Here is a 19842-nt window from a genome sequence, read left to right as displayed (position 1 = left end):
TCACAAATATAAGCAACTATATAAGCACTTTAATACCCTTGTTATATTATTATTATTAGTAGTAGTGGTAACAATAGTAGTATATTTATATAGCACCTTTAAAAACGGAGTTTACAAAGTGCTTTGACAAACAAGACAAAGACGAGGCAAGAAGGGTTTCTTGCAGAGGCAACATGACTATAGGAGACAGATGATAAGGCCAAACTAAGGCCAGACAAAATATAAAGGAGACTCAAACAAGAGAGAAACAATTCTAAAACAAAAATAACAACAGCAACCCACAATAAGACTAAATACAATTCACAGAATATTAGCAGTAAACACAAAAATAATAGTACTAATAGTAGAATTTAACACAATCAAGACAGAATAAAAGAGTAAATTAAACGATAAACTATAATAGATTAATCAAAACAGACAAACTAAAGTTACACAATCCCTTACTATAGATAAGTTATACTATCCTGAGGATATTCATTGAGCGAGTTTTAATGCATCCAGATGTACCAGCCAGATGTATAATCACCAAAGACAAATTGTATTGTCTACAGCACTGTTTTAAATTTTAGATCAAGTTACTATGACACTATCAAATCACTCATTGCTGAATTTTGACAAGCACTAAGATAAAGCTATTACTTTCTCCGGCATAGCATCCGCCTTGTAAAGATATTGTAAAAATTGTATGTCTATGATAGACAGGGTCCTTCCACAAATGGGCGTGGAAGGCTTTGTAGTAGGATTTCGCTGCTCCTGTGACTTTAAGACAATTCGGCAGCTCTCATCCAATCAGAACGACGAAGGGGGAGGGAAGGGAGCGGGTGGGTAGCAACAGTTGCCCTGGTGAGGACGAAGCGCCATAGCCACGGTAGCCCTGGCGACAAGAACCCAGCAACGAGAATCAACAACAACAACAGCTGAATCCGCCATAAAAAATAAAAGAAGACATTTTACCGGTGGGAAACACATACGTGGATACAGAGGTGAAGCTTTTTACACACAGGAGATATTTTATTTCAAATAATGCTTCAACTGAACTGTGCTTTTCCCCCTTGTTGTTTCAGTAGCCATAACTGCCTCCTAGTGTTAGCTGACGTTAGCCTGCAAGCTAGCCGTCGTTCTGATAATCTGTCCTCAGTCCGTTTCTTGAATGGGGTCGTTTCTACTCATTCGAGTGACACTGAATTGTGCCTGCCATGACGACGCAGCCACAGATGCATACTCAAGCAGGCCGTTGTTATGGCGATGTCAAATGCAAAAGGTACAAAATGGCGGTTGTTGTAGAGACCAGTTAGCCTGCTGCCCGTGTTACCTTGCTAGAAAGCTAGCACCAGTGCTGTCACGACAGGCTTGTGCTCGCTGTTGCTCGCAGTTAACGGAACCACTAACGGACGCTCGTCTTTTTAACGGCAATTTACGTGCGTTCTGTGGCGGTTAGAAACGTTAGATATTTTTCAGCAAACGGCACAAAACGGACTCTCCAAAACCAAGTACATGACGTTAACTGACCGAAAGGGAGACCAAATTAGGATTATCAAGTTAAAAGTGTAACTACATAGACAGTTTGAGGTCAGTGTGGAGGTAGAGGAAGAGTAGAAACAGCATATGGCGACTACAATTTCGTGGAAAGTTGAAAGCAGGTGGCGGACATTTGATATCTAAAGGGGCGTGGCAAAGGAGGGCGTTTTGCAGGTGTTTTGCAGGTTTGCTTGTTGAATAACTCCACAGATTTGTAATTAGGTCATTGATTATGGGTGTTCATTGATATGTGCACGCGTGTGTGCGTTTGGTGCAAGTGATTACTTGGAGGCAGTCATGGGTGGGTGTGGGTAAAATTACATGGAAAGGTGGGCGGATTAGCAAGAAGGCAAGGCATCAAACTTAGATTAGAAGCTTTAAGCAAAGAACACAAATATGGAAAATGAATGAACAGTTGACAGCATTTCAAGATGAACAGGGAGAAAGGTAGAAATATGTTAGAATAAACCCAATTCCAGGCACAAACCTTTTTTTGTCATTGTTTTGAAGTGTGTTAATGTTATTTCTGTGATCTTAAAAGATCTGAGTGTTAGGGGTTTTCTCTAAATATTGAGATATACAGTGGTTCCCAACTGGTCCAGGCACAGGGTCCAGATTTCTCCTCAGTCATTGGTTCAGTGTCGACAAAATTCAGGGTTCCTGCAGATCCTTAAAAAGTCTAAAAAGGCATTGAATTCATTAATGTAAATATAAGGTCTTAATTAGTATTAAAGTGTCTTAACATGCTGAAAGTTTTTTTCTTGCAACATTTAATGTAGCTCATCTTATTTTTTACTTGAACAAAAAGATCATGTTTTATGTTGCAATAAACCTTTGAGCAAAATTGCCCCTAACCCCGAACTCATTGATGTCACTTCATTAGATTATTGTAAAACTGTTTTTAAATTTAATTCCAACTGACATTAAATCAGTCTTAAAGTCTGAAATCTCACTTGCCTTAGCTGTAGGAACCCTTTAAATTACCACATATTCAATTTTATTTTACAAAATGTATGAACCACATGGGGTTAGCACACAATGAAATGAAACATATTGCAAGAATAAAGTGCAGTTACTTAAAACTTAGTGAATAAATAGCACTGCACCCAAAAATTGCATATTATTGCTTAAAGATCAGTGACATAAAAATGCTGGAAAGGCACAGCATGTTAAAAGGCCAAATAATGCCAAGAACAAGGTAGTAAAATAGCTGAACAGCAGGAAACAGTATTTCAAAAATAAAAGCCCTGGCCCAGAAATTTAAAATAGTGTTGTTTGACATGTGAGGGAGTCACTTGAGGTCAGAATGAACCAGCAACCCACTTTTGGACTGCCACCCCCCAGTTGGGAACCACTGTCTCAGGGTGTCCTCTAGGATCAGGGAACTGGTGTGTTAAAAGTCCAGTTCTGGGATTTTAGGTGGGGTTAGGTTTATTTTCGGCCACAATACCCTCTTTTCTCGCTTTTTTTTTTAAATCATTTTTTTTCTTATACTCTCTCTTATTATTCATTCATGGTTCATCAATTAAATGTGTAACAGCAAATGTATGCTTCTGTACAAAGTGTTAGACCAACATGCACACATTTGTGTGCAAGTATTATACAGGTCTACATATTTTTTTGACGCTTTACTATTTTTATCTAAGGATAGGATGTCCATGCAATGACCTCGTAAATGTTTGTGACATACAGCATTACGACAGAATGCATTGTGGTATTAGTGCTATGTGGTAAGGGATTTTCCCAGCTTGTGCTGTGGGCATATATGTGTGTATGGCCATAGTGATCACATTACAGGTAATGAGACACTGAAATGCTTGTTCCCGTCAATGCTCCTCCCCCATCATCTCCACATGAACTACACCACCAACAGATCACCCACAGTAGTATTTTCTCAAACAGCCCTCTTACTCATTCATTTGCATCAAGGCAAGAAATGAGAATGTAGAAATATTTCAAGTGTGTCACAGACATGAAGCACAGGTGACCACAGATTCAAGTTACTAGAAAAAAAATAGATAAGAGAACAAATGTCACGTGCCACATGTGTTGGCCATGTCATTTTACAAGTAGAAGCTGTGGTTCATTGCATTATGCACTGCTAAATTCTCATAAATGGGAGATTTTTATCTCTCTTACCTTCAAAACTCATGAGTAGATATCCCCTACCCTGTCTCTATCTGTACGATCAAATATCTTAACCAAAATGAGCCTGGATATGAGTTCCAGGGTTCATCTTTGAGCGTGCAAAGTATCCCAAATATATACCAGAAATGCATAACCAGTCACTTGTTTCTTTTTCCCAGGGTGATTCCCAGCTCTTATAATGGCCACCTCAGGCTACGTAGGTGAGATCCAACCAGCAGCCCAACCTCAGGGAGCTGGTGTTACCGTTACACCGGGGCAACCTGACGCCAGCTCTTCTCCAGCAACTGCCCCTCAGTTTCTGGCTGAGATCCAGACTACTGTGGCCACTCCCACCGTTGTCACACCCACAGGCCAGACTACTCCCACTGATCAAGCCGCCGCCATTGCCACCCCAAAGCCTGCAGATGGTAGTCAAGCCCAGTCCACAGCACAGGCCCAGCCTGCTCAGACACAGTATGTGACTGCGGAGATCCAGGGCTCCCCCACACAGTCTGGAAATGCTCAAAGCACTCCTCAGTACATTGTTGTTACAGTCACAGGTGAGGGCTCAGCATCGCATGCCATTATCCTTTTCCCTGTCATCGTCATCTACCTGAACATTACTATCTGACCTGAGATCATGTTCCCTGTTCCTCTCTTCTTGTGGATGTATGTATCTCGCAGGTTATGCCACAATTTCATTACTCTCTAAAGGCTTTTGATGGATTAAAAAAAACCCCAAAAAGCAGAAAATCAAATCTGTTCAGAAAACTGGTAATGACTGGTAAAACTAATGGAAGTTTCATCGATAGTGTGCAGACTTCATTGACCCAACGTGACGTATTTTGTAAAAACATTTTGGACAATAGTTTTGATGTGCATTGGCCCGAAGTTTGAGACACTTTGCCTGAATAGTAGAACGTCCAATTGGTGCAATTATATCAATAGCTTTTGTATGTATTCATGTATTCACATCCCCTCTTTGTCCTTCAGAGGGCTCCCTTCACTCAAGTGACAGCGTGTCAGACTCTAGCCCCCCCCCAGCCGTGGTGCAGACAGGAGTTCCAACACAGGTTGTTCAGCAGGTACAGACAGCCCAACAGGTAAAATATGCACATACACACACACAAACACCACATGGATGTTATGTTTCCTTGACTCTTAAAACAATACTGTATCTTTATCTTTACAGAGGTCCGTGGTGCAGGCCACCTCCCAGATAGCCAAGACTGAGCCAGGCACCCAGCTCAGTGTCACCAGTCTACAGCCTGTCCATATCAGCCAGGAGGTAAGAGAAATGCGCAGTGACACAGCTCATCATGGATGTTAAAGTATGATTCTGATAATCATGTGTGCTGTCACTGACCAACACACATTTATGGAATACAAACAAACATCATAGCTTTCTAGCTTCCTGCCTATATGTGATGTCAGAAACTTTCCAATTGCCTCACATTTTGGCTCAGCATTGGTCAACTAATCACATCTTTGGTTGACCCTGCCTCTGCTGGCCTCCAGTTCTTCCCCAGCACTGGGGTGACAGCGTTAGTCAGGGATAAGAATCTAGAAGAATACCAGATGCATGATGAGATAGGACAGCCAGAGTGCCAGGCCGGGGCATCAGCAGGCTGCATAAGAGACTGCTGCGAAAAGCCCCTCTACCTCCCATTGGACCTCCTTCAGTATTACCAATCGCTCTACTTGCTCTCTGTGCCTGCCCACCCTGCAGTCACAAACTCAGGCCCTGATCAGCCAGCGCCACAGGCTACAGCTACTGCTTTCCAAGTAGGTCAGGGACACAAGGGTGACTGCTGCTTAATAGTTAAGGGAACAGAGTATCAGGCTGTAGCTAAGAAATGTATATGTTATAATTTCAAAAGAAACTGTATGTCAGGGTTTTCCGAGAATCTTAAGTCTTAAAAGGCATTGAAATCATTAATCTAAAAGTAAGGTCTTAATTGGTATTAAAATGTCTTAAATCAACATTTCAAAAGTCTTAAAATGCAAAAACATGGGATGTGGGATTTCATGATTCATTTTTTTCTGAATTTGCATTGTAACATCTTAAATAATTGGTCTTTTTAAAACATTTTTTTAAAAATTACAATTTACTGAGTGTGTGTATGTGTGTGTGTGTGTGTGTGTGCGTGCGCATGCTCACTCCATAGGTCCAGCAGCAGCTCACACCAGTGCCAGTTCAACATGTGTACACCAATCAAGTGCAGTACGTGGAAGGAGGAGACAACAACTACACCACCAGCACCATGTTAGAATAAAACCATCATTTTCTATCACCAGACACAACTTTTTCCTTTTAAAAGTTGGATTTCTCCAAGAGTTTTCTTTGTTTCTAACACTTCTTATCATGTCTTTCATGCAGCCGTTCCAGCACCTTTCCTTACACTGACACACCCCTGTACACCCAGACCACAGCTGCCCAGTATTATGAAGGCCAGCCAACTTCAGGTTCACAGGCCTCCACCCCTGGCACACCTCTAACCGTCTCTGTGACTACTGGCACAACGGGGGGTGTGTCCATGTTTGTTGCCCAGCCCACCAGCGCAGCAGGGGGAGGGGCCACAGTGGTGACCACAGGTGGCACCACCAATGGGGCAGGGGAAGGGGCAGGCACCAACGGTGGCGCAGCAGGCAGCTATGTGATCCAGGGGGGTTACATGCTGGGCAGCAGCAGCGGAGGGGCAGCAGGCAACAGTCAGAACTACTCACATACTGCCCGCGCCTCCCCAGCCACTGTGAGTATTACAGAGGGCGAGGAGAGTAGCGTGCCGTCGGCAGACAAGAAGGTATGCAGAGGCGCCAAGCGCAGGAATTTCTTCTCGTTTTGTTTTCATCCACACAACCCCCCTTTGGTGGCGCACACTGATGACGTCATAGTTTTGTCAAGTGGAAAGCACAATTAAAAATGTGGAGATTATGATCAGAAAATGTTGGCTGTGGGTGATTCAGTACTTTGATCACAGTAAAACTTGTCGTAGAACACAGTATTTTTAATTATGGTTTCCTCCTGAAAGAAGAAAAAACATGACCTCATCACTTTCATATCATTACAGTGCATGTGAAAAGGGGCATTTTTAATTTGCCTGAAATGCCCCACCACTATATTTTTCATCCTAAATTCATCCTATTGATCCCCATATGATAATAATAAACAGCCTATGTTTGGCAAACATCCCATCAGTACTGCAAGTCATTAATTCATTGCATACCAAAGTTGTATGCCACGGCACGCAAACAAACGTATTTGTGTTTCATTCCCAAACGATCGTCAGACTTTAATGTGAATGGATTTGTTTGTGTTTTTGTAGAATTCATTGATTTAAAGAATGTATGCGCATGAACTAACTGAAAAAAGTGGTTAATGCTAAATGTGGTGTTTGCAAGTAAACGGACATATTTTTGTGTACATGTAGTGTGTGTTGGTTTCCTGTTTGTATGTATTGGCTTTGCTAACTGCACCAGCTGTTTTCTTTTTTCTTTGCCTGCGTGTCAGGTACAGTGGTTGCTGGACAACTATGAGACAGCTGAAGGAGTGAGTCTGCCACGTTCCACCCTCTACTGCCACTATCTGCTGCACTGCCAGGAGCAGAAACTGGAGCCTGTCAATGCTGCGTCTTTCGGGAAACTCATTAGATCTGTGTTCATGGGGCTGCGCACAAGACGCCTGGGGACACGGTAAGATGGGTCATCAGACACCCAAACTCAGCCATAATAGTCCATATACACACTTAGGGATGCACTACAGCTTCCCTGTATGACATGACAGGGTTGTATATATAGAATCTGTTACTAAATTTTCTATATATATTATGGAGAGCGGGCAAACAGACAGGGACAACACGTTCTCCCACAATCTCCCGACTACAGCCTTGCACATCTGCAGCTCAGACACCCTCTTTTATATGCACTGTATGATCCATATATCTCAATTAGTGAACACCCAAGCTAAGTTTACTCTAGGAGAACAATGGTGATTTTTCTAGGAAAATCTATAGAGCCCTTTGAAAGCATTTTACAAAATGTTTGCCTAGTGTGAAAGAAATGTGGGTAGAGAAGAAGACAGACAGCATGTGTGTGGGTGAGTGAGTCTGATAAAGAAGCGGAGAGTGAGCAAGTGAGATTGACTTTTTAGAAATGTTTGGAAATATGGGTTTAATTAAACGGTACCATATGTTCGGTTACTGTATTTTTTAAATTAGATACTTATTTTGAAATCAGTCTGTACTGACACTGTTTACAGCGGGCATCACCACACGAATTTTAGTAGAATACCCTTGAGTCACAGTATGTAGCTTTGGGGGGTTACCAAAAGTTTATATAAACAGCCTAAATCCATGCTATTACATCTACTTATTTTCTCCTTTGCAGATTTATTATGGGAGACAGATTCACCTACACAGGTATAATTTCATGTAAAAACACATTTGATCTGTTCCTGACAGGGGTAATTCAAAATACCACTATTACGGGCTGAGGATCAAGGCAGGCTCTTCTCTTCTCCGTCTGATGGAAGACCAGCAACATCTGGCCATGAGGCAGCAGCCCTTCTCACAAAAACAGAGGTACACATGTAAACATCTCTACACACACGTCAAATATTCATCATTACATCACTGTAACACCTTTCTCCTGAATATCTGTTTTCATGTTTTTCTGAATCGATTTCCTCTGCACAGTTGTGACACTTTTACTTCTCTGCCTCTCATTTTATATTTCCATTATTCTAAATCCTCTCACGGTTTCAGACATCTGCTACATGTGACAGACTTGCTGTTTTGTTTCACTTTTGTGTCAGTCTAAATGTTTAATCTGCGTTATTGTATGTACTTTATGCCTCTTCGTTTCAGGTTGAAGCCTGTGCATAAAGTAGAAGGAATGACCAATGGCACAGCAGCAGGAGCCGGCCAGCAGCAGCAGCAGCAGCAGGGGTCAGGACAGGTGGACATCAGCACCCAGGTTCAGCAGTACCAGCAGTTCCTTGGTGAGTCCAGTGAACAAATTGCTACATTTAAAAAAGTAAGGATTAAGGATTAATGATTTGCCAGAAAGATTTATGACTCTAATGGTATGATTGTGAAAATGCAATACACAATATTATTTACAGTTAATTCTGATTACCCTCTGCATTGTTTTTAATGTGATTTCTCTTTGAGTATTTGGTGTTTTTGTGTTCCAGATGCATCCAGAGCTCTCCCAGAGTTCCCAGACATCGACCTACAGGGGAAGTCTCTGCCAGAGGGAATCGAGCTGGAGCACATAAAGAGCTTTCAGCTGCTGTACAGAGAACACTGTGAGGTAACAGACTGAAGGATCAGTTTGCTGGCAGGCACCCATTGAGTATTTATGAGGTTCCCTTTTCCATCTAGTCATTAGTGGGACAGTGGAGGGCTACTTTAAATAAAAGTACCCACTGTAACTAATAGATTAGGACAATACTAACCGAAAAATGAAAAGATGTGTTTTTAGAGGGCTGAGGGAAAAGATGTGTCCAAAAGAACTCATTGCAGAGTCAGGCCCATTAATAAATTATGTTCTTGTTTTCCTCACTTTGCGTCTGCCCATTTAACAGGGTTCCTGCAGATCCTTGAAAAGTCTTAAAATGCATTGCATTTATTAATCTAAAAATAAGGGCTTGGTTGATATTAAAATGTCTTAAATCAACCTTTCAAAAGTCTTAAAAATGCAAAGAAATGGAAAGTAGGATTTATACATTTCTTTTTTTCTGACATTGTATTGTAAAATCTCAAAAAAAGTTTGTCTTTCAATTCCAGGGAATTCCACGTACAGAGTGAGAAATACAAAACTGGTAGTTAAACGCACCAATAAAGGATAGATATTTCCCAATTCTAACTTTTTCACTGGACTAAAAATGTAATGTTTTACGTTACAGTACATATTTGGGCAAAATTGCCAGAAACTGTGTAAAAATTGTTCATTGTTCATGTAGTTTATTTTAAAAGTGGTCTTAAATTTCATCCTGAGTGGCATTAAAAAAGTCTCAAAAAGTATAAAAATGAATTTGCCTTAAACTGTAGGGACCCTGTTAAATCCTGTGCTAGGGCTGCATGTGCTCAGTTGTTTATTATCAGTAGCTGATGTTTAAGATGTCCTCTCTGTGTTCTGTCAGGCCATACTAGATGTGATGGTCAACCTGCAGTTTACCCTGGTGGAAACTCTGTGGAAGACCTTCTGGAGGTTCAGCCAGAGTCAGGCAGGAGATGCCACATTGGCTGTGTGAGTGGTCAACACCTGTAGGAAAATACTCAAAATTCAGTCAGACAGCTCTCCTATTGCAGTAGCAGTACAATTTTGTGGTAAATGCAGGTAATTAAAAGTGCCATGTGTGTGTTTGCAGTCATGACGAGTCAGAAAAGCGCCTCCCTAAGTCCTGCTTGGTGTTGCTGTGCAAGTATGACCCGGTGCTGCGCTGGAGCCGGGACTGTGACAACAGCCTGTACCAGGGCCTGGTGGAGATCCTCATCCCCGATGTCCTCAGGCCCATCCCCAGTAAGGCTCTACAAGAAGTGTGATCATGCATTAAAGCAGAGAGTAATATGCACATAGCAAAATATCATTATAAAAAAATTAAATGTAACATATTTTTTTTGGGGTGTTGTTCACGAGTGAGGGTAAAATGGAGCATGTGATGGACAGGTGGTTTTGCACGGTGTCAGCAGTGATGCAAACAGGAGCTTGCAGGAGCTGACAGGTTATGTACAACAAGATATAAATATTAGCAGGCAAAAAACCGTTATGCACATATGATGATATGATATAAGCATTAAAAAAAAAAGTCAGTTATAGACAACAAGATGTAAGCATTAGCAGACAGAACACTGTTATGTACAACAAGACATAAGCTTTGCAGACTGCGGATACAAATGGCCGAAATGATTTTCCCCTGTAGATTGGCTGAACTCAGCTGTAAGGATAGGGTGTGTAGCTCAGACATCCAGAAGGAGCTCAGAGCTAAAGAGGCCAGTTGAGGTAGTTCAGGTGTCCCATTAGAGTTTTTCCAGGCACTTAAAACTGGTACGAGGCCTCTGGGCAGACCCAGAACCCACTGGAATGATTATATATCTCACCTGGCTTGGGAACGCCTCAGAGTCCCTCAGGAGCAGCTAGAAAGCGTCGCTGGGGAGTGGGATGTCTGGAGTACCTTGCTCAGCCTACTGCCCAAATTGCTAAATTGAGCTACTTTGAATGAACCTTTAAGAAAACAACGGGCAGCCCGATATTTACACACAGTTCTACATTACGATGAAAAAGGTGTTTTCTCGGTTGAAACATCTGGACTCATGGACTGACTTTGTCATAGGAGAGCACAAAGCTTTTCCTTGTTGAATGCTCACTGCTCTGCTGTGGAAACTGACTCACTGGCGTTTGGACTTATTTCTTTTGGTTTCAATTTTAGTCAGACTTTGAATCTAACTACTTTCAGCACTTCTATGAAAGAGGATGGTTCTTTTTATTCTGCCACCACAGAAATATTTTCCATGTTCTAGGTCCTTTTCTACCATGTAAATTGGAAACACATTGGAAATCCAGTTATGCATAAATGGTACAGTGGCCAAAAAAATCTGTTTCTCCAGGAGATAATCCTTCATTCTGGTGCATTCTTAGTGGATTAGAAAATGCAAACATACTCTGACGTGACCAGCATTAAGGTCTCTTTTCCCTTTTTTTTCTTGCTACCTCAAGGTGCCTTAACTCAAGCCATCCGCAACTTTGCCAAGAGCCTGGAGAGCTGGCTGACCAATGCCATGATGAACATCCCGGAGGAAATGGTCCGCATCAAGGTACACTCCCCCGGATTAGTTTGCTGTTGGTGGAACAACATGTTCTCTGGGCCATGGGACAAGCTATGCAGGCTCGCAGGATCAGCCATTACATAATCATACTTTTGTTGAGACTGTTTGCAAACTTAGAAATTGCAAGTTGTAATACTTTGAAATTAGTACAAAACTTAAACTTTTTTTGGTCTCAGAGTTTACTTTACTTACTTTACTGTTGTTGTTGTGTGAACAGAGGTTACCGCTGACTTGACCTAAAATACAGTCCTATTATTTGCCAGCTCTGTGGTGTAGCTTTCGTGAAAATAAATGCAGCGATTTCTGGGTACATCATGCAAAACATTAGGAGTAGGGAATAAACTAACCAAGCAAGTATTCCTTTTGGAAACAATCTCATTATCAAGTTCTTTTTCACCGTGTAAATGGACCATTGTTATGTGCTTAAGTGAAGGAACAAGGTTATATAGGCCTGTTGTGCTTAATTTATGACAAGCCGCCTCGCATGCCCGGTCTACCTATTAAGGGACAGTTCCCCCCAAAATCACAAATACACATTTTTCCTCTTACCTGTAGTATTATTTATCAGTTTAGTTTTATTGAGTTGTGGAGTGTTGAAGTAAGAGGAAATACATGTATTTTTGATTTGGGGGTTAACTGTCCCCTTCAATGCTCAGGTCAGAGGTTGACATACAGTGCCCTGTTAAAAAAAGTTGTTCAGATAGTTGTACTTTTGCATGCCTTGATGTAAAATCTATTTTTATGTCCTCTAATCCATCTCTCCTCCTGGTCTCTCAGGTAACATCAGCCAATGCTTTTGCCCAGACGCTGCGACGCTACACCAGTCTTAACCACCTCGCCCAGGCAGCCCGCGCCGTCCTCCAGAACACAGCCCAAATCAACCAGATGCTCTCCGACCTCAACCGCGTTGACTTTGCTAACGTCCAGGTTGGTTTAGTCTCTGAAAGCTGTCAACTTTCATGTCATTTCACATGAATTTCAATGTGTGTTTGATCTTACGTAGATTGAGGTTTTGTGCCCGTGCAACCACATCTGCTGTAGTTTGTGGTTTTGATGAGTTTTGTTATTCAGTCGCAGCGTCAATTATTGTCTTTGTTGTAAATTTCCTTCTCAGGAAATGTAAACCAAGCTGTCATGCTTTTCCCAGAAGCTCATTGTCTTTCTCCTCTAGTGAGGTTTAAGCACGTTTTGATACAGAACCATGAACCTGGTGGCGATTTATCATCTTCCTCAAAAAGAATCTGACAGGAAGTATATTTCTGTACACGAGGACCATTCTGAGTCCTCTGTCTTAATATGACTTCCCCCTGCTGCTCTTCTGCTAGCAGAACTAATGCTCAGTGTGACTTCCTCTTACTAACACATTGCACCCATCCTGTCCACACTTTACAGGAGCAGGCCTCATGGGTGTGCCGGTGTGAAGACCGTGTTGTCCAGCGGCTGGAGCAGGACTTCAAGCTGACCCTCCAGCAGCAGAACTCTCTGGAGCAGTGGGCCGCGTGGCTGGATGGTGTGGTCTCCCAAGTTTTAAAGCCCTACCAGCAGAGCCCTGCTTTCCCAAAGGCCGCCAAGCTCTTTCTACTCAAGTGGTCCTTTTACAGGTGTGAATTAGCTACAAGCTTTTGTTGCACAGTAAATGAACACATTCAAGGTTCTTACAGCCACTGACAGTAGCTGACAGCGCTGCGCAAAGGCTGTCCCATTTGGTCCCAATTCCAACGCTCCTTCTTATGCAGCCCACAAATGCAGCCTTCTTTTCCCTCCTTTTGGAGGACACATCGCTACTATCTTTCGCAGCCTTCCAATTCGCAAGAATCCTTGCGCGCCCACGATCTTCAAAAATAATTGTTATAATGGCAGCACAGAGAGGATATCGGAGCATTGATTTAACTTAATGTGGGTTTTTACTCATTTGAAAACGCCAGATATGTTAAACTTAGAGAGACATTAAAATCTCTTAATTTCCTTCATAATACCTGACGTTAGTAATGCTAACACGTAGCCACCTAGCATACTAGCTATGGGAATGTAGAGCCAGCTCAGCTCGAGCCTTGACAGCAGGAATCAGCTGACGTGGGGGTAAGGGCGGGAACATCTGGTGACGCAACCAGGAAATCCTCCGAAAGGCTAGACTGTCCCATTTAACAACCATTGATGCGGCCTTCGGAGGTGCCTCCTTCGTGGACCACGTAGGCTGCGTCCTCCGAAGGATGCAGACCCAGAATTGGGACACAGCTGATGAATTGTTGTTGTGTGTGAATGTATAGACGTGTTCAGCTTTGAAGTCATGGCTGATATTAATAATATTAGTCAGAATGGTAGGAATTCTCTTATCTTGCATCAATGTTACAAAATCCTGATTACAGATAAAAAGTATCTACTTCTGCTCTTGGCAGATGAGATATGTAGTCAGTGAATTATGAGGTGATTAAGTATCTAAATTCAGAAGCAAAAGGTAAAATATTCACAGAGAGAAATGCAGGTCTTGCACTGCCTTGTGTGATCGCAATTTTTTTTCATTAATGCACAAAAAAATATAAAATCAGTTCATCAAACAAGGAAATGCCTCACAAAGGAGAGGAAGTGATATAGTTTGCAGAATATATGTGTAACGATGGCTGAATTTTCTGTTGTGCAGTTCCATGGTGATCAGAGACCTGACCCTGAGGAGTGCGGCCAGCTTTGGTTCCTTTCACCTGATCCGCCTGCTGTACGATGAGTACATGTACTACCTGATAGAGCACAGAGTGGCCCAGGCTAAGGGAGAGACCCCTATTGCTGTCATGGGAGAGGTACCTAAGCACACACAGGCAAACAAACTAAACATTCCCTCCAGGATATCAGGCTGTTTTTGTGATTGTTCTGTTGCTGTGTGACAGGTTTTGCAGCTGCCTCATGGTTAACAGACGAAGAGAGAGGGGCTGAGCGTATCAATAAAATGTGTGCAACTCTACAATGAAATGAGATTTTACCCGTTTGAAATAATCAAATTTGCAGTAACGTTGCAGTGATTGGACAAAATTGCAAGGTTGCGCAGAACTTATTGTGATTGGCTGAATTTGTGCTAACTGTTCAAATTGCAACATCCCAACATCTTGGAGGGACTGACTAAATGATATAAGCCATATTTTAAGTCCTAACACATTTCCCTTATGCTATCAGTTTGCCAGTTTAGGCCGGGGTCTAAACCAGCTGGATCCTGACAAAGGTACACTGTGTTTTTACTGTATTTTAGACCAACTACAGCCATGTTTCAAGCATTGTTTAAACCTAACTCATTATTATTTACTCTTGTCTATCTCAGAAGAGGAAGAGGAAGAGGAGGAGGAGAGTGATGAGGAAGGTCAGGAGCTGTCCCTTCCATCAGACGCTGCTGTGCTGGGAGACGAGTCTCTGGAGCCACCTGCCAAACTGGCCAGAATGGACCAGAGAGTCCTCTTTACAACTGGATCAGCTGACAACTAACCACAGGGTAACACTACTAGATGTGGGTTGATTATATTAATTACACACACACAGACACACACACATATACAGATGTACAAAGTACACTAATTTATACACTTGACACATGTATATAGATCTTGTAAATGTGTGTGCGCACTCTCGCTGCATACTGTAACTATCCCACCTGTCAATCAAAGCATTCAGTGCAGCTGCTTCAACCCCAGAGAGAAACACAGAGCATTTTAACCTTCAGTTGTATTGATCTGTAAAAAAAATCCTGGCATGTTTTTTTTTTGTAATCTCTCTCATTGCATTGCAACCTGTAGCCTTTGCTGTCTCCTCGAAACTCTCCTCACCCTCGATCCTCCTAAAACTGTCACTGCCATATCAAAGTGGTCTTGAAAATACTGTGATGTGTGTGCGTGTGCAAAGGTAACTTCTACAGGAGGAGGGTGCAAAGTGGACTTTCAACCGTAATTGGTTGCTGAGTTTAGTTGTTATTCATTGTAGGAAGCTTCTTCATTAAGAAGGGAAGAGACATTTGTGAGAGACAGCAGGCGGTTGGGATTTTGTGGGTGGGTTTGTCTTGTTTGTGTGTTTTCTGTCTGAGCACGGGGGTCATACCGCTCTGCTGTTACTTCTGGAGGCTGACTGTTTTTTTTGTGTTTTTTTTTCTCCATGATGGTACGTTTGTGCGTGTCTTGGTCGTGTGATTTTGAGTCATGCCAAGTGTTGACTGTTTTCCCTCTTGTAGATATTTTTTAAGGCATTCAGGTTTTGATTTGGGAGAGTAGATTTCCCGTTTTGATTTGATTCGCCTGTAAAGAAAAACGTGTTCTTGGAGTGCCTGTCGCAGCTGCTACACACACTTGTAAAGATAAAGCTGTGGATTTGGGGCTCCCATTAGTTGCTGCAAAAAATCCTCTCTTTCTAATGAACACCTGGTTCCATGAGAGAGGTACTGTATGTGTCATATTTTTGCTTTCGAAGTGCTTCATTCCTGTCCATCCAATAAGTTCCTCTGTGGCCTCATTTTCCTTGATTTTCATGCCTTATTTCAATCTTTTCCATGTGTGTGCCAAACCTGTTTGCTTTGATCCCATTGTTTTTAAATGATCTTTCTATGTTTTAAGGAGGACTGTGCCTGAGTAAGAACGGTGATATATTCTACTGTATATTTATCCACTATTTTGAATTTTGTTGTCACTAAGTGAACCTCTTGTGCAGTGTATGGTGCTGTGTTGTCACACATTGTAAACAACCTTTGTGTGCATTATTGATTTGTGATTGTACGTTCGGTTATCAATCCTAATATCATATCTGATGACTTTTCCACAAACAGGCTAAGGCCCTGCCTCTTTGCACATACTGACTATTGTCTTTCGAAAACTCCAACAGAGTTATCTGAAGTGTTTCTCATTTTCTATGAAGTCTTAGATGTGTTTTGAAACAGTGGTGGTGGGGTCACAGGCGTCAGATTTTGTGCGAACGTCTTGTACCAGTCTGGTGTGGTGAGAGGTGAGACGGCTCTTTCTGCGCAGTCCTCCACCGACACTCATCTCCCTCCACTGTGTTTTCATCTCACTGCGTTTCCGCCCTCCTGCCAATGGCTTTGTTTAGCTTCAAACATCCATATTCTTGAACACTGTTTGTCGAGATTGGTTGCTGTAAACATGTCATTTTTTGGATTATTTGAACACGTCTTTAAATAGCTGCGATGCATATTTTCAACAAGTATCGCCAGCCTCAAACCAGCACATCATCCTTTACATGGAGACTAACACTACCACAGCTGAGAACATATCACTCCAGTCTTTTAATGATCTACAGCGTATAGAATGGCCATTGTTTACCCAGTAAGACGAAATGTTTAGTCATTTTTATAGTGCATTGTTTCTTATGTACAAAACAAATTGAGAAAAAAAGATGTTCAGTGGCAGTGTTTTCTGAATTTGGTCTGCTATAAGTATGACTGTGCCTTTGGAGGTGGTAGAATGCAATTCAGATGTTTTTAATTTTAAAGATATAAATTAAAGAATTTTTAAAATTGCACTCTTGTAGATTTGTGTTCCTCGAAGTTGAGCAAAAGCATCTGTTTTGAACAGTACAGTCACTCATCTCTTTATGTAAGTGTGTCTAATATGTGGCAAGAAGATAGACACAGCCACACTCTTACGGAAATCTCACACTTTGGTTAAACAAACAGACTTCCTGGCTCATATACACATGCACAAACACAAACATATCCTCTTGTCTTTCATCACTTCTGCTGTAGTGTACAAAGTAGAACACCGGAACAGAAACCAAAAACACTCTGAGTCACTAAGTCTGCCTGCTGGTGCAGTAGTCTGTAACTCATCATATGTGTTGACAAATTTAAGTGTGTGATAACTTAAAGCGCTGCATGACAAGAGATAAAAGTACAAGTCATTATGAGATTTTTTTTGATGTAGCAGGATCAAGGACCAATGAAATTTCGTTTTTTGAACTTTGTTTAAAAAAGGACCAATAAATCTACCTTTTCCTTACCTTACCTTAAGCATGGGATATATAGCATATAGCAACTCAAACTACAGAAAAATTTGTTTTGCATGCCATAGGGGCGCTAAGTCAATTTTTCTGATATGTTAAGGCAGTGGTTTTCAAACCTTTTTTGTGTCAAGGGCCTCTAAATCGATACACAGTAGGTCTCAGGCTGCTATTTGATAAGATTTCTCACTGGGAACCTACATCTGAAAAGATTTTGGTTGCTAGATATGAGTAACCAGAATTTAATAGGTGTCAACAACAGTTCAGAATTTAAATGCGGAGGAAGTGAAACATATGATCAGAATAGTCGCTCTGGTGATTCTTACCCACATTTGACTCATTTCTGTAGTGAATTTAATAGTGAAAATCATCTATTCTCCTTTTTCTGGGACTCCTAGGAACTTCCTTCTTTGCAGCTTCCTTGAAAATCACATACTTTTAAAGTTTAACCTTTAACCTTCTGAAAAGTGCTTGATTAAAACTGAGAGGAGAATAGAATTTTACATTATCATACATGTAACCCAGTTAAAAAATAGTAAATTTGAAACCATTGGCTAAATAAGTAGAGTTCATAATAATTACATAATAATTTCATTAAGAGTTCATACTAATTTACAACAGATTAACAGTCATTTCATGTAAAAACACGGAGACACATTTCATGTTTAAAATCCATAACATACATTGTGGAATAACTTTAAGGAGGACAATATGTAGTTAACATATACCACGGAGGAAATGGGCCATGGTAAAGGAAAAAAAAGGTTCGATTTCGAGAATAAAGTCATAATATTACAAGAATAAAGTCATGATTTCAAGAAGAAAAAAATCACAATATTCTGAAAAAAAAGGTTTGAATAAAATTAAGACATTTTCCTCGTAAAATTACTTTATTCTCGTAATGTTATGATTTTTTTTCTTATAAAATTATGCCGTTTTATCTCATAAAACTACGACGTAGTTCTTGTAATATTACAAAGTTTCTCTTAATTTCACAACTTTTTTCTCGAGGTCGTACAAAAAAATCCTCATTGTGCCCAATACGTCATAAAGACGTGTTTGTTATGAGTTCGTGATTTTTTTGCTTTGACGTAGGCTAATTGGGAAAACTGTGTTCCCATTGGTTGAAGCTTGTGAGCTCGAGGGGAGCGCGAGAGGGGCGCGAGAGAAGCGTGATAAGACTATCAGTAAAGCAAGAGTGAGGGCGCGCCTGCGTACTATTGAGACCTTGGAGGAGAAATATAGACTTTGTTAGCAAAAACAAAGTCAAATGGACGTTCATACCAACTTGTGGACTAATTCCTTGATCGTCAACTGGATATTCGACGACAGGATTGTTTTTGCCGGTTTGTGTGAGGGCAGAAGATTAGTTTAGGGACTTTTGTTAGGATGTTTCAGTATGTAGCTAGCTAATTGAGTACCATAGTATGCTAAACGGGACATTCCTTAGCACAGTTGGCGGACATTAGCTAACAAAGCTAATGGAGGATATTCAAGAAAGTTTTTTTTCGTCAAGGGAACCTTACGGAAAACCACACAGTGCTGAGCTAATGGCCGCTCAGAGGTCCTCTGTTGGCGGATGGACTCAGAAGAACTTCTGTCTCCTTCTGGAAGGTTCCACTGCACTCTGGGACAACTAAGTACACCTACAGACAGGTAGACACCTAATCAAAAATCACTGAACAGGTACATTTGTTTTGTTTTATTGCTCTTAATCGAGTGAAACGACCGTTTTGTTTTGGGCCACAACCATACACTGCATATAATATTTATCCATAGTCTATAATTACAACATACAGGAGGCACTCACCAGGCCTTCCAGGTTTTCTTATTTTTAAATGTTTTGTATACCTTGTGTGTATGTGAGTGCAAGAGTGAAGGCCCACTAAGTAAAGTGCATTTGAATTTGTGAGGAAAGTGTACAGTTGAGTTAAAGGAGATATTTGTAATTTCCAGCCACCCAGTTCAACCAAATGGAGGGTAGTATTTCACCTTTTAAATCTACTACTGTGTCCATACAACCGCAATTCACTGTCAGTAGTCATAAGTAAAGGCAACTGGTAACTGCTGATCAAAATAAGGCTGCTATCTTATGATCTTAATGTGTGGCGTGTATAGTTATAGTTATAGTTATAGTTTACTTAGCTCAGTTTTAGCAGCACCACAGTAACAAGAAAACAGTCACATCAAACCATTTGAAAACTTTATTGTGAAGCATGTTGTCATTTGTTACACCAAAGATATTTCAGTAAAAAGCCAACGTTTGCTATAACTTACTAGTCGTTTTCCCAAAGGTTCTGCCATCGCTGTTATTTTACACAATAATTCACTGACACTGTTATTTCTATGCTTTATCGATTGACACCAGTGTTGTGTCGAGGACTTTTTCCCA

General features: G+C 41.1%; 1 protein-coding gene across 5 annotated transcripts; it reads left to right on the top strand.

Moving 5' to 3' along the window:
* Window positions 1-843: 843 nt before the first annotated feature.
* rfx1a (regulatory factor X, 1a (influences HLA class II expression)) lies at window positions 844-16973 on the top strand. Of its 5 annotated transcripts, XM_088069206.1 has the most exons (19): window positions 844-983; window positions 3825-4205; window positions 4639-4748; window positions 4838-4933; window positions 5146-5430; window positions 5814-5911; window positions 6026-6449; window positions 7157-7338; window positions 8106-8225; window positions 8511-8644; window positions 8840-8958; window positions 9791-9897; window positions 10019-10170; window positions 11365-11462; window positions 12252-12401; window positions 12867-13075; window positions 14113-14266; window positions 14637-14682; window positions 14779-16973. In XM_088069206.1, the coding sequence occupies exons 2-19, from the start codon at window positions 3845-3847 to the stop codon at window positions 14937-14939; spliced, it is 3006 nt and encodes a 1001-aa protein (XP_087925332.1). In that variant the 5' UTR covers window positions 844-983; window positions 3825-3844; the 3' UTR covers window positions 14940-16973. The 5 variants fall into 5 exon arrangements, with proteins under 5 accessions (XP_087925332.1, XP_042361475.1, XP_042361474.1 ...); XM_042505541.2 differs by lacking the exon at window positions 5146-5430 and having other exon boundaries at window positions 6026-6398; window positions 7163-7338; XM_042505540.2 differs by lacking the exon at window positions 5146-5430 and having other exon boundaries at window positions 6026-6398.
* The last annotated feature ends 2869 nt before the right edge of the window (window positions 16974-19842 follow it).

Source organism: Plectropomus leopardus, chromosome 18 (assembly GCF_026936395.1).
Source record: "Plectropomus leopardus strain MGB_pleo_1.0 chromosome 18, ASM2693639v1, whole genome shotgun sequence".
Lineage (NCBI taxonomy): Eukaryota > Metazoa > Chordata > Actinopteri > Perciformes > Serranidae > Plectropomus > Plectropomus leopardus.
This window is presented reverse-complemented; position numbering and strand designations above follow the sequence as displayed.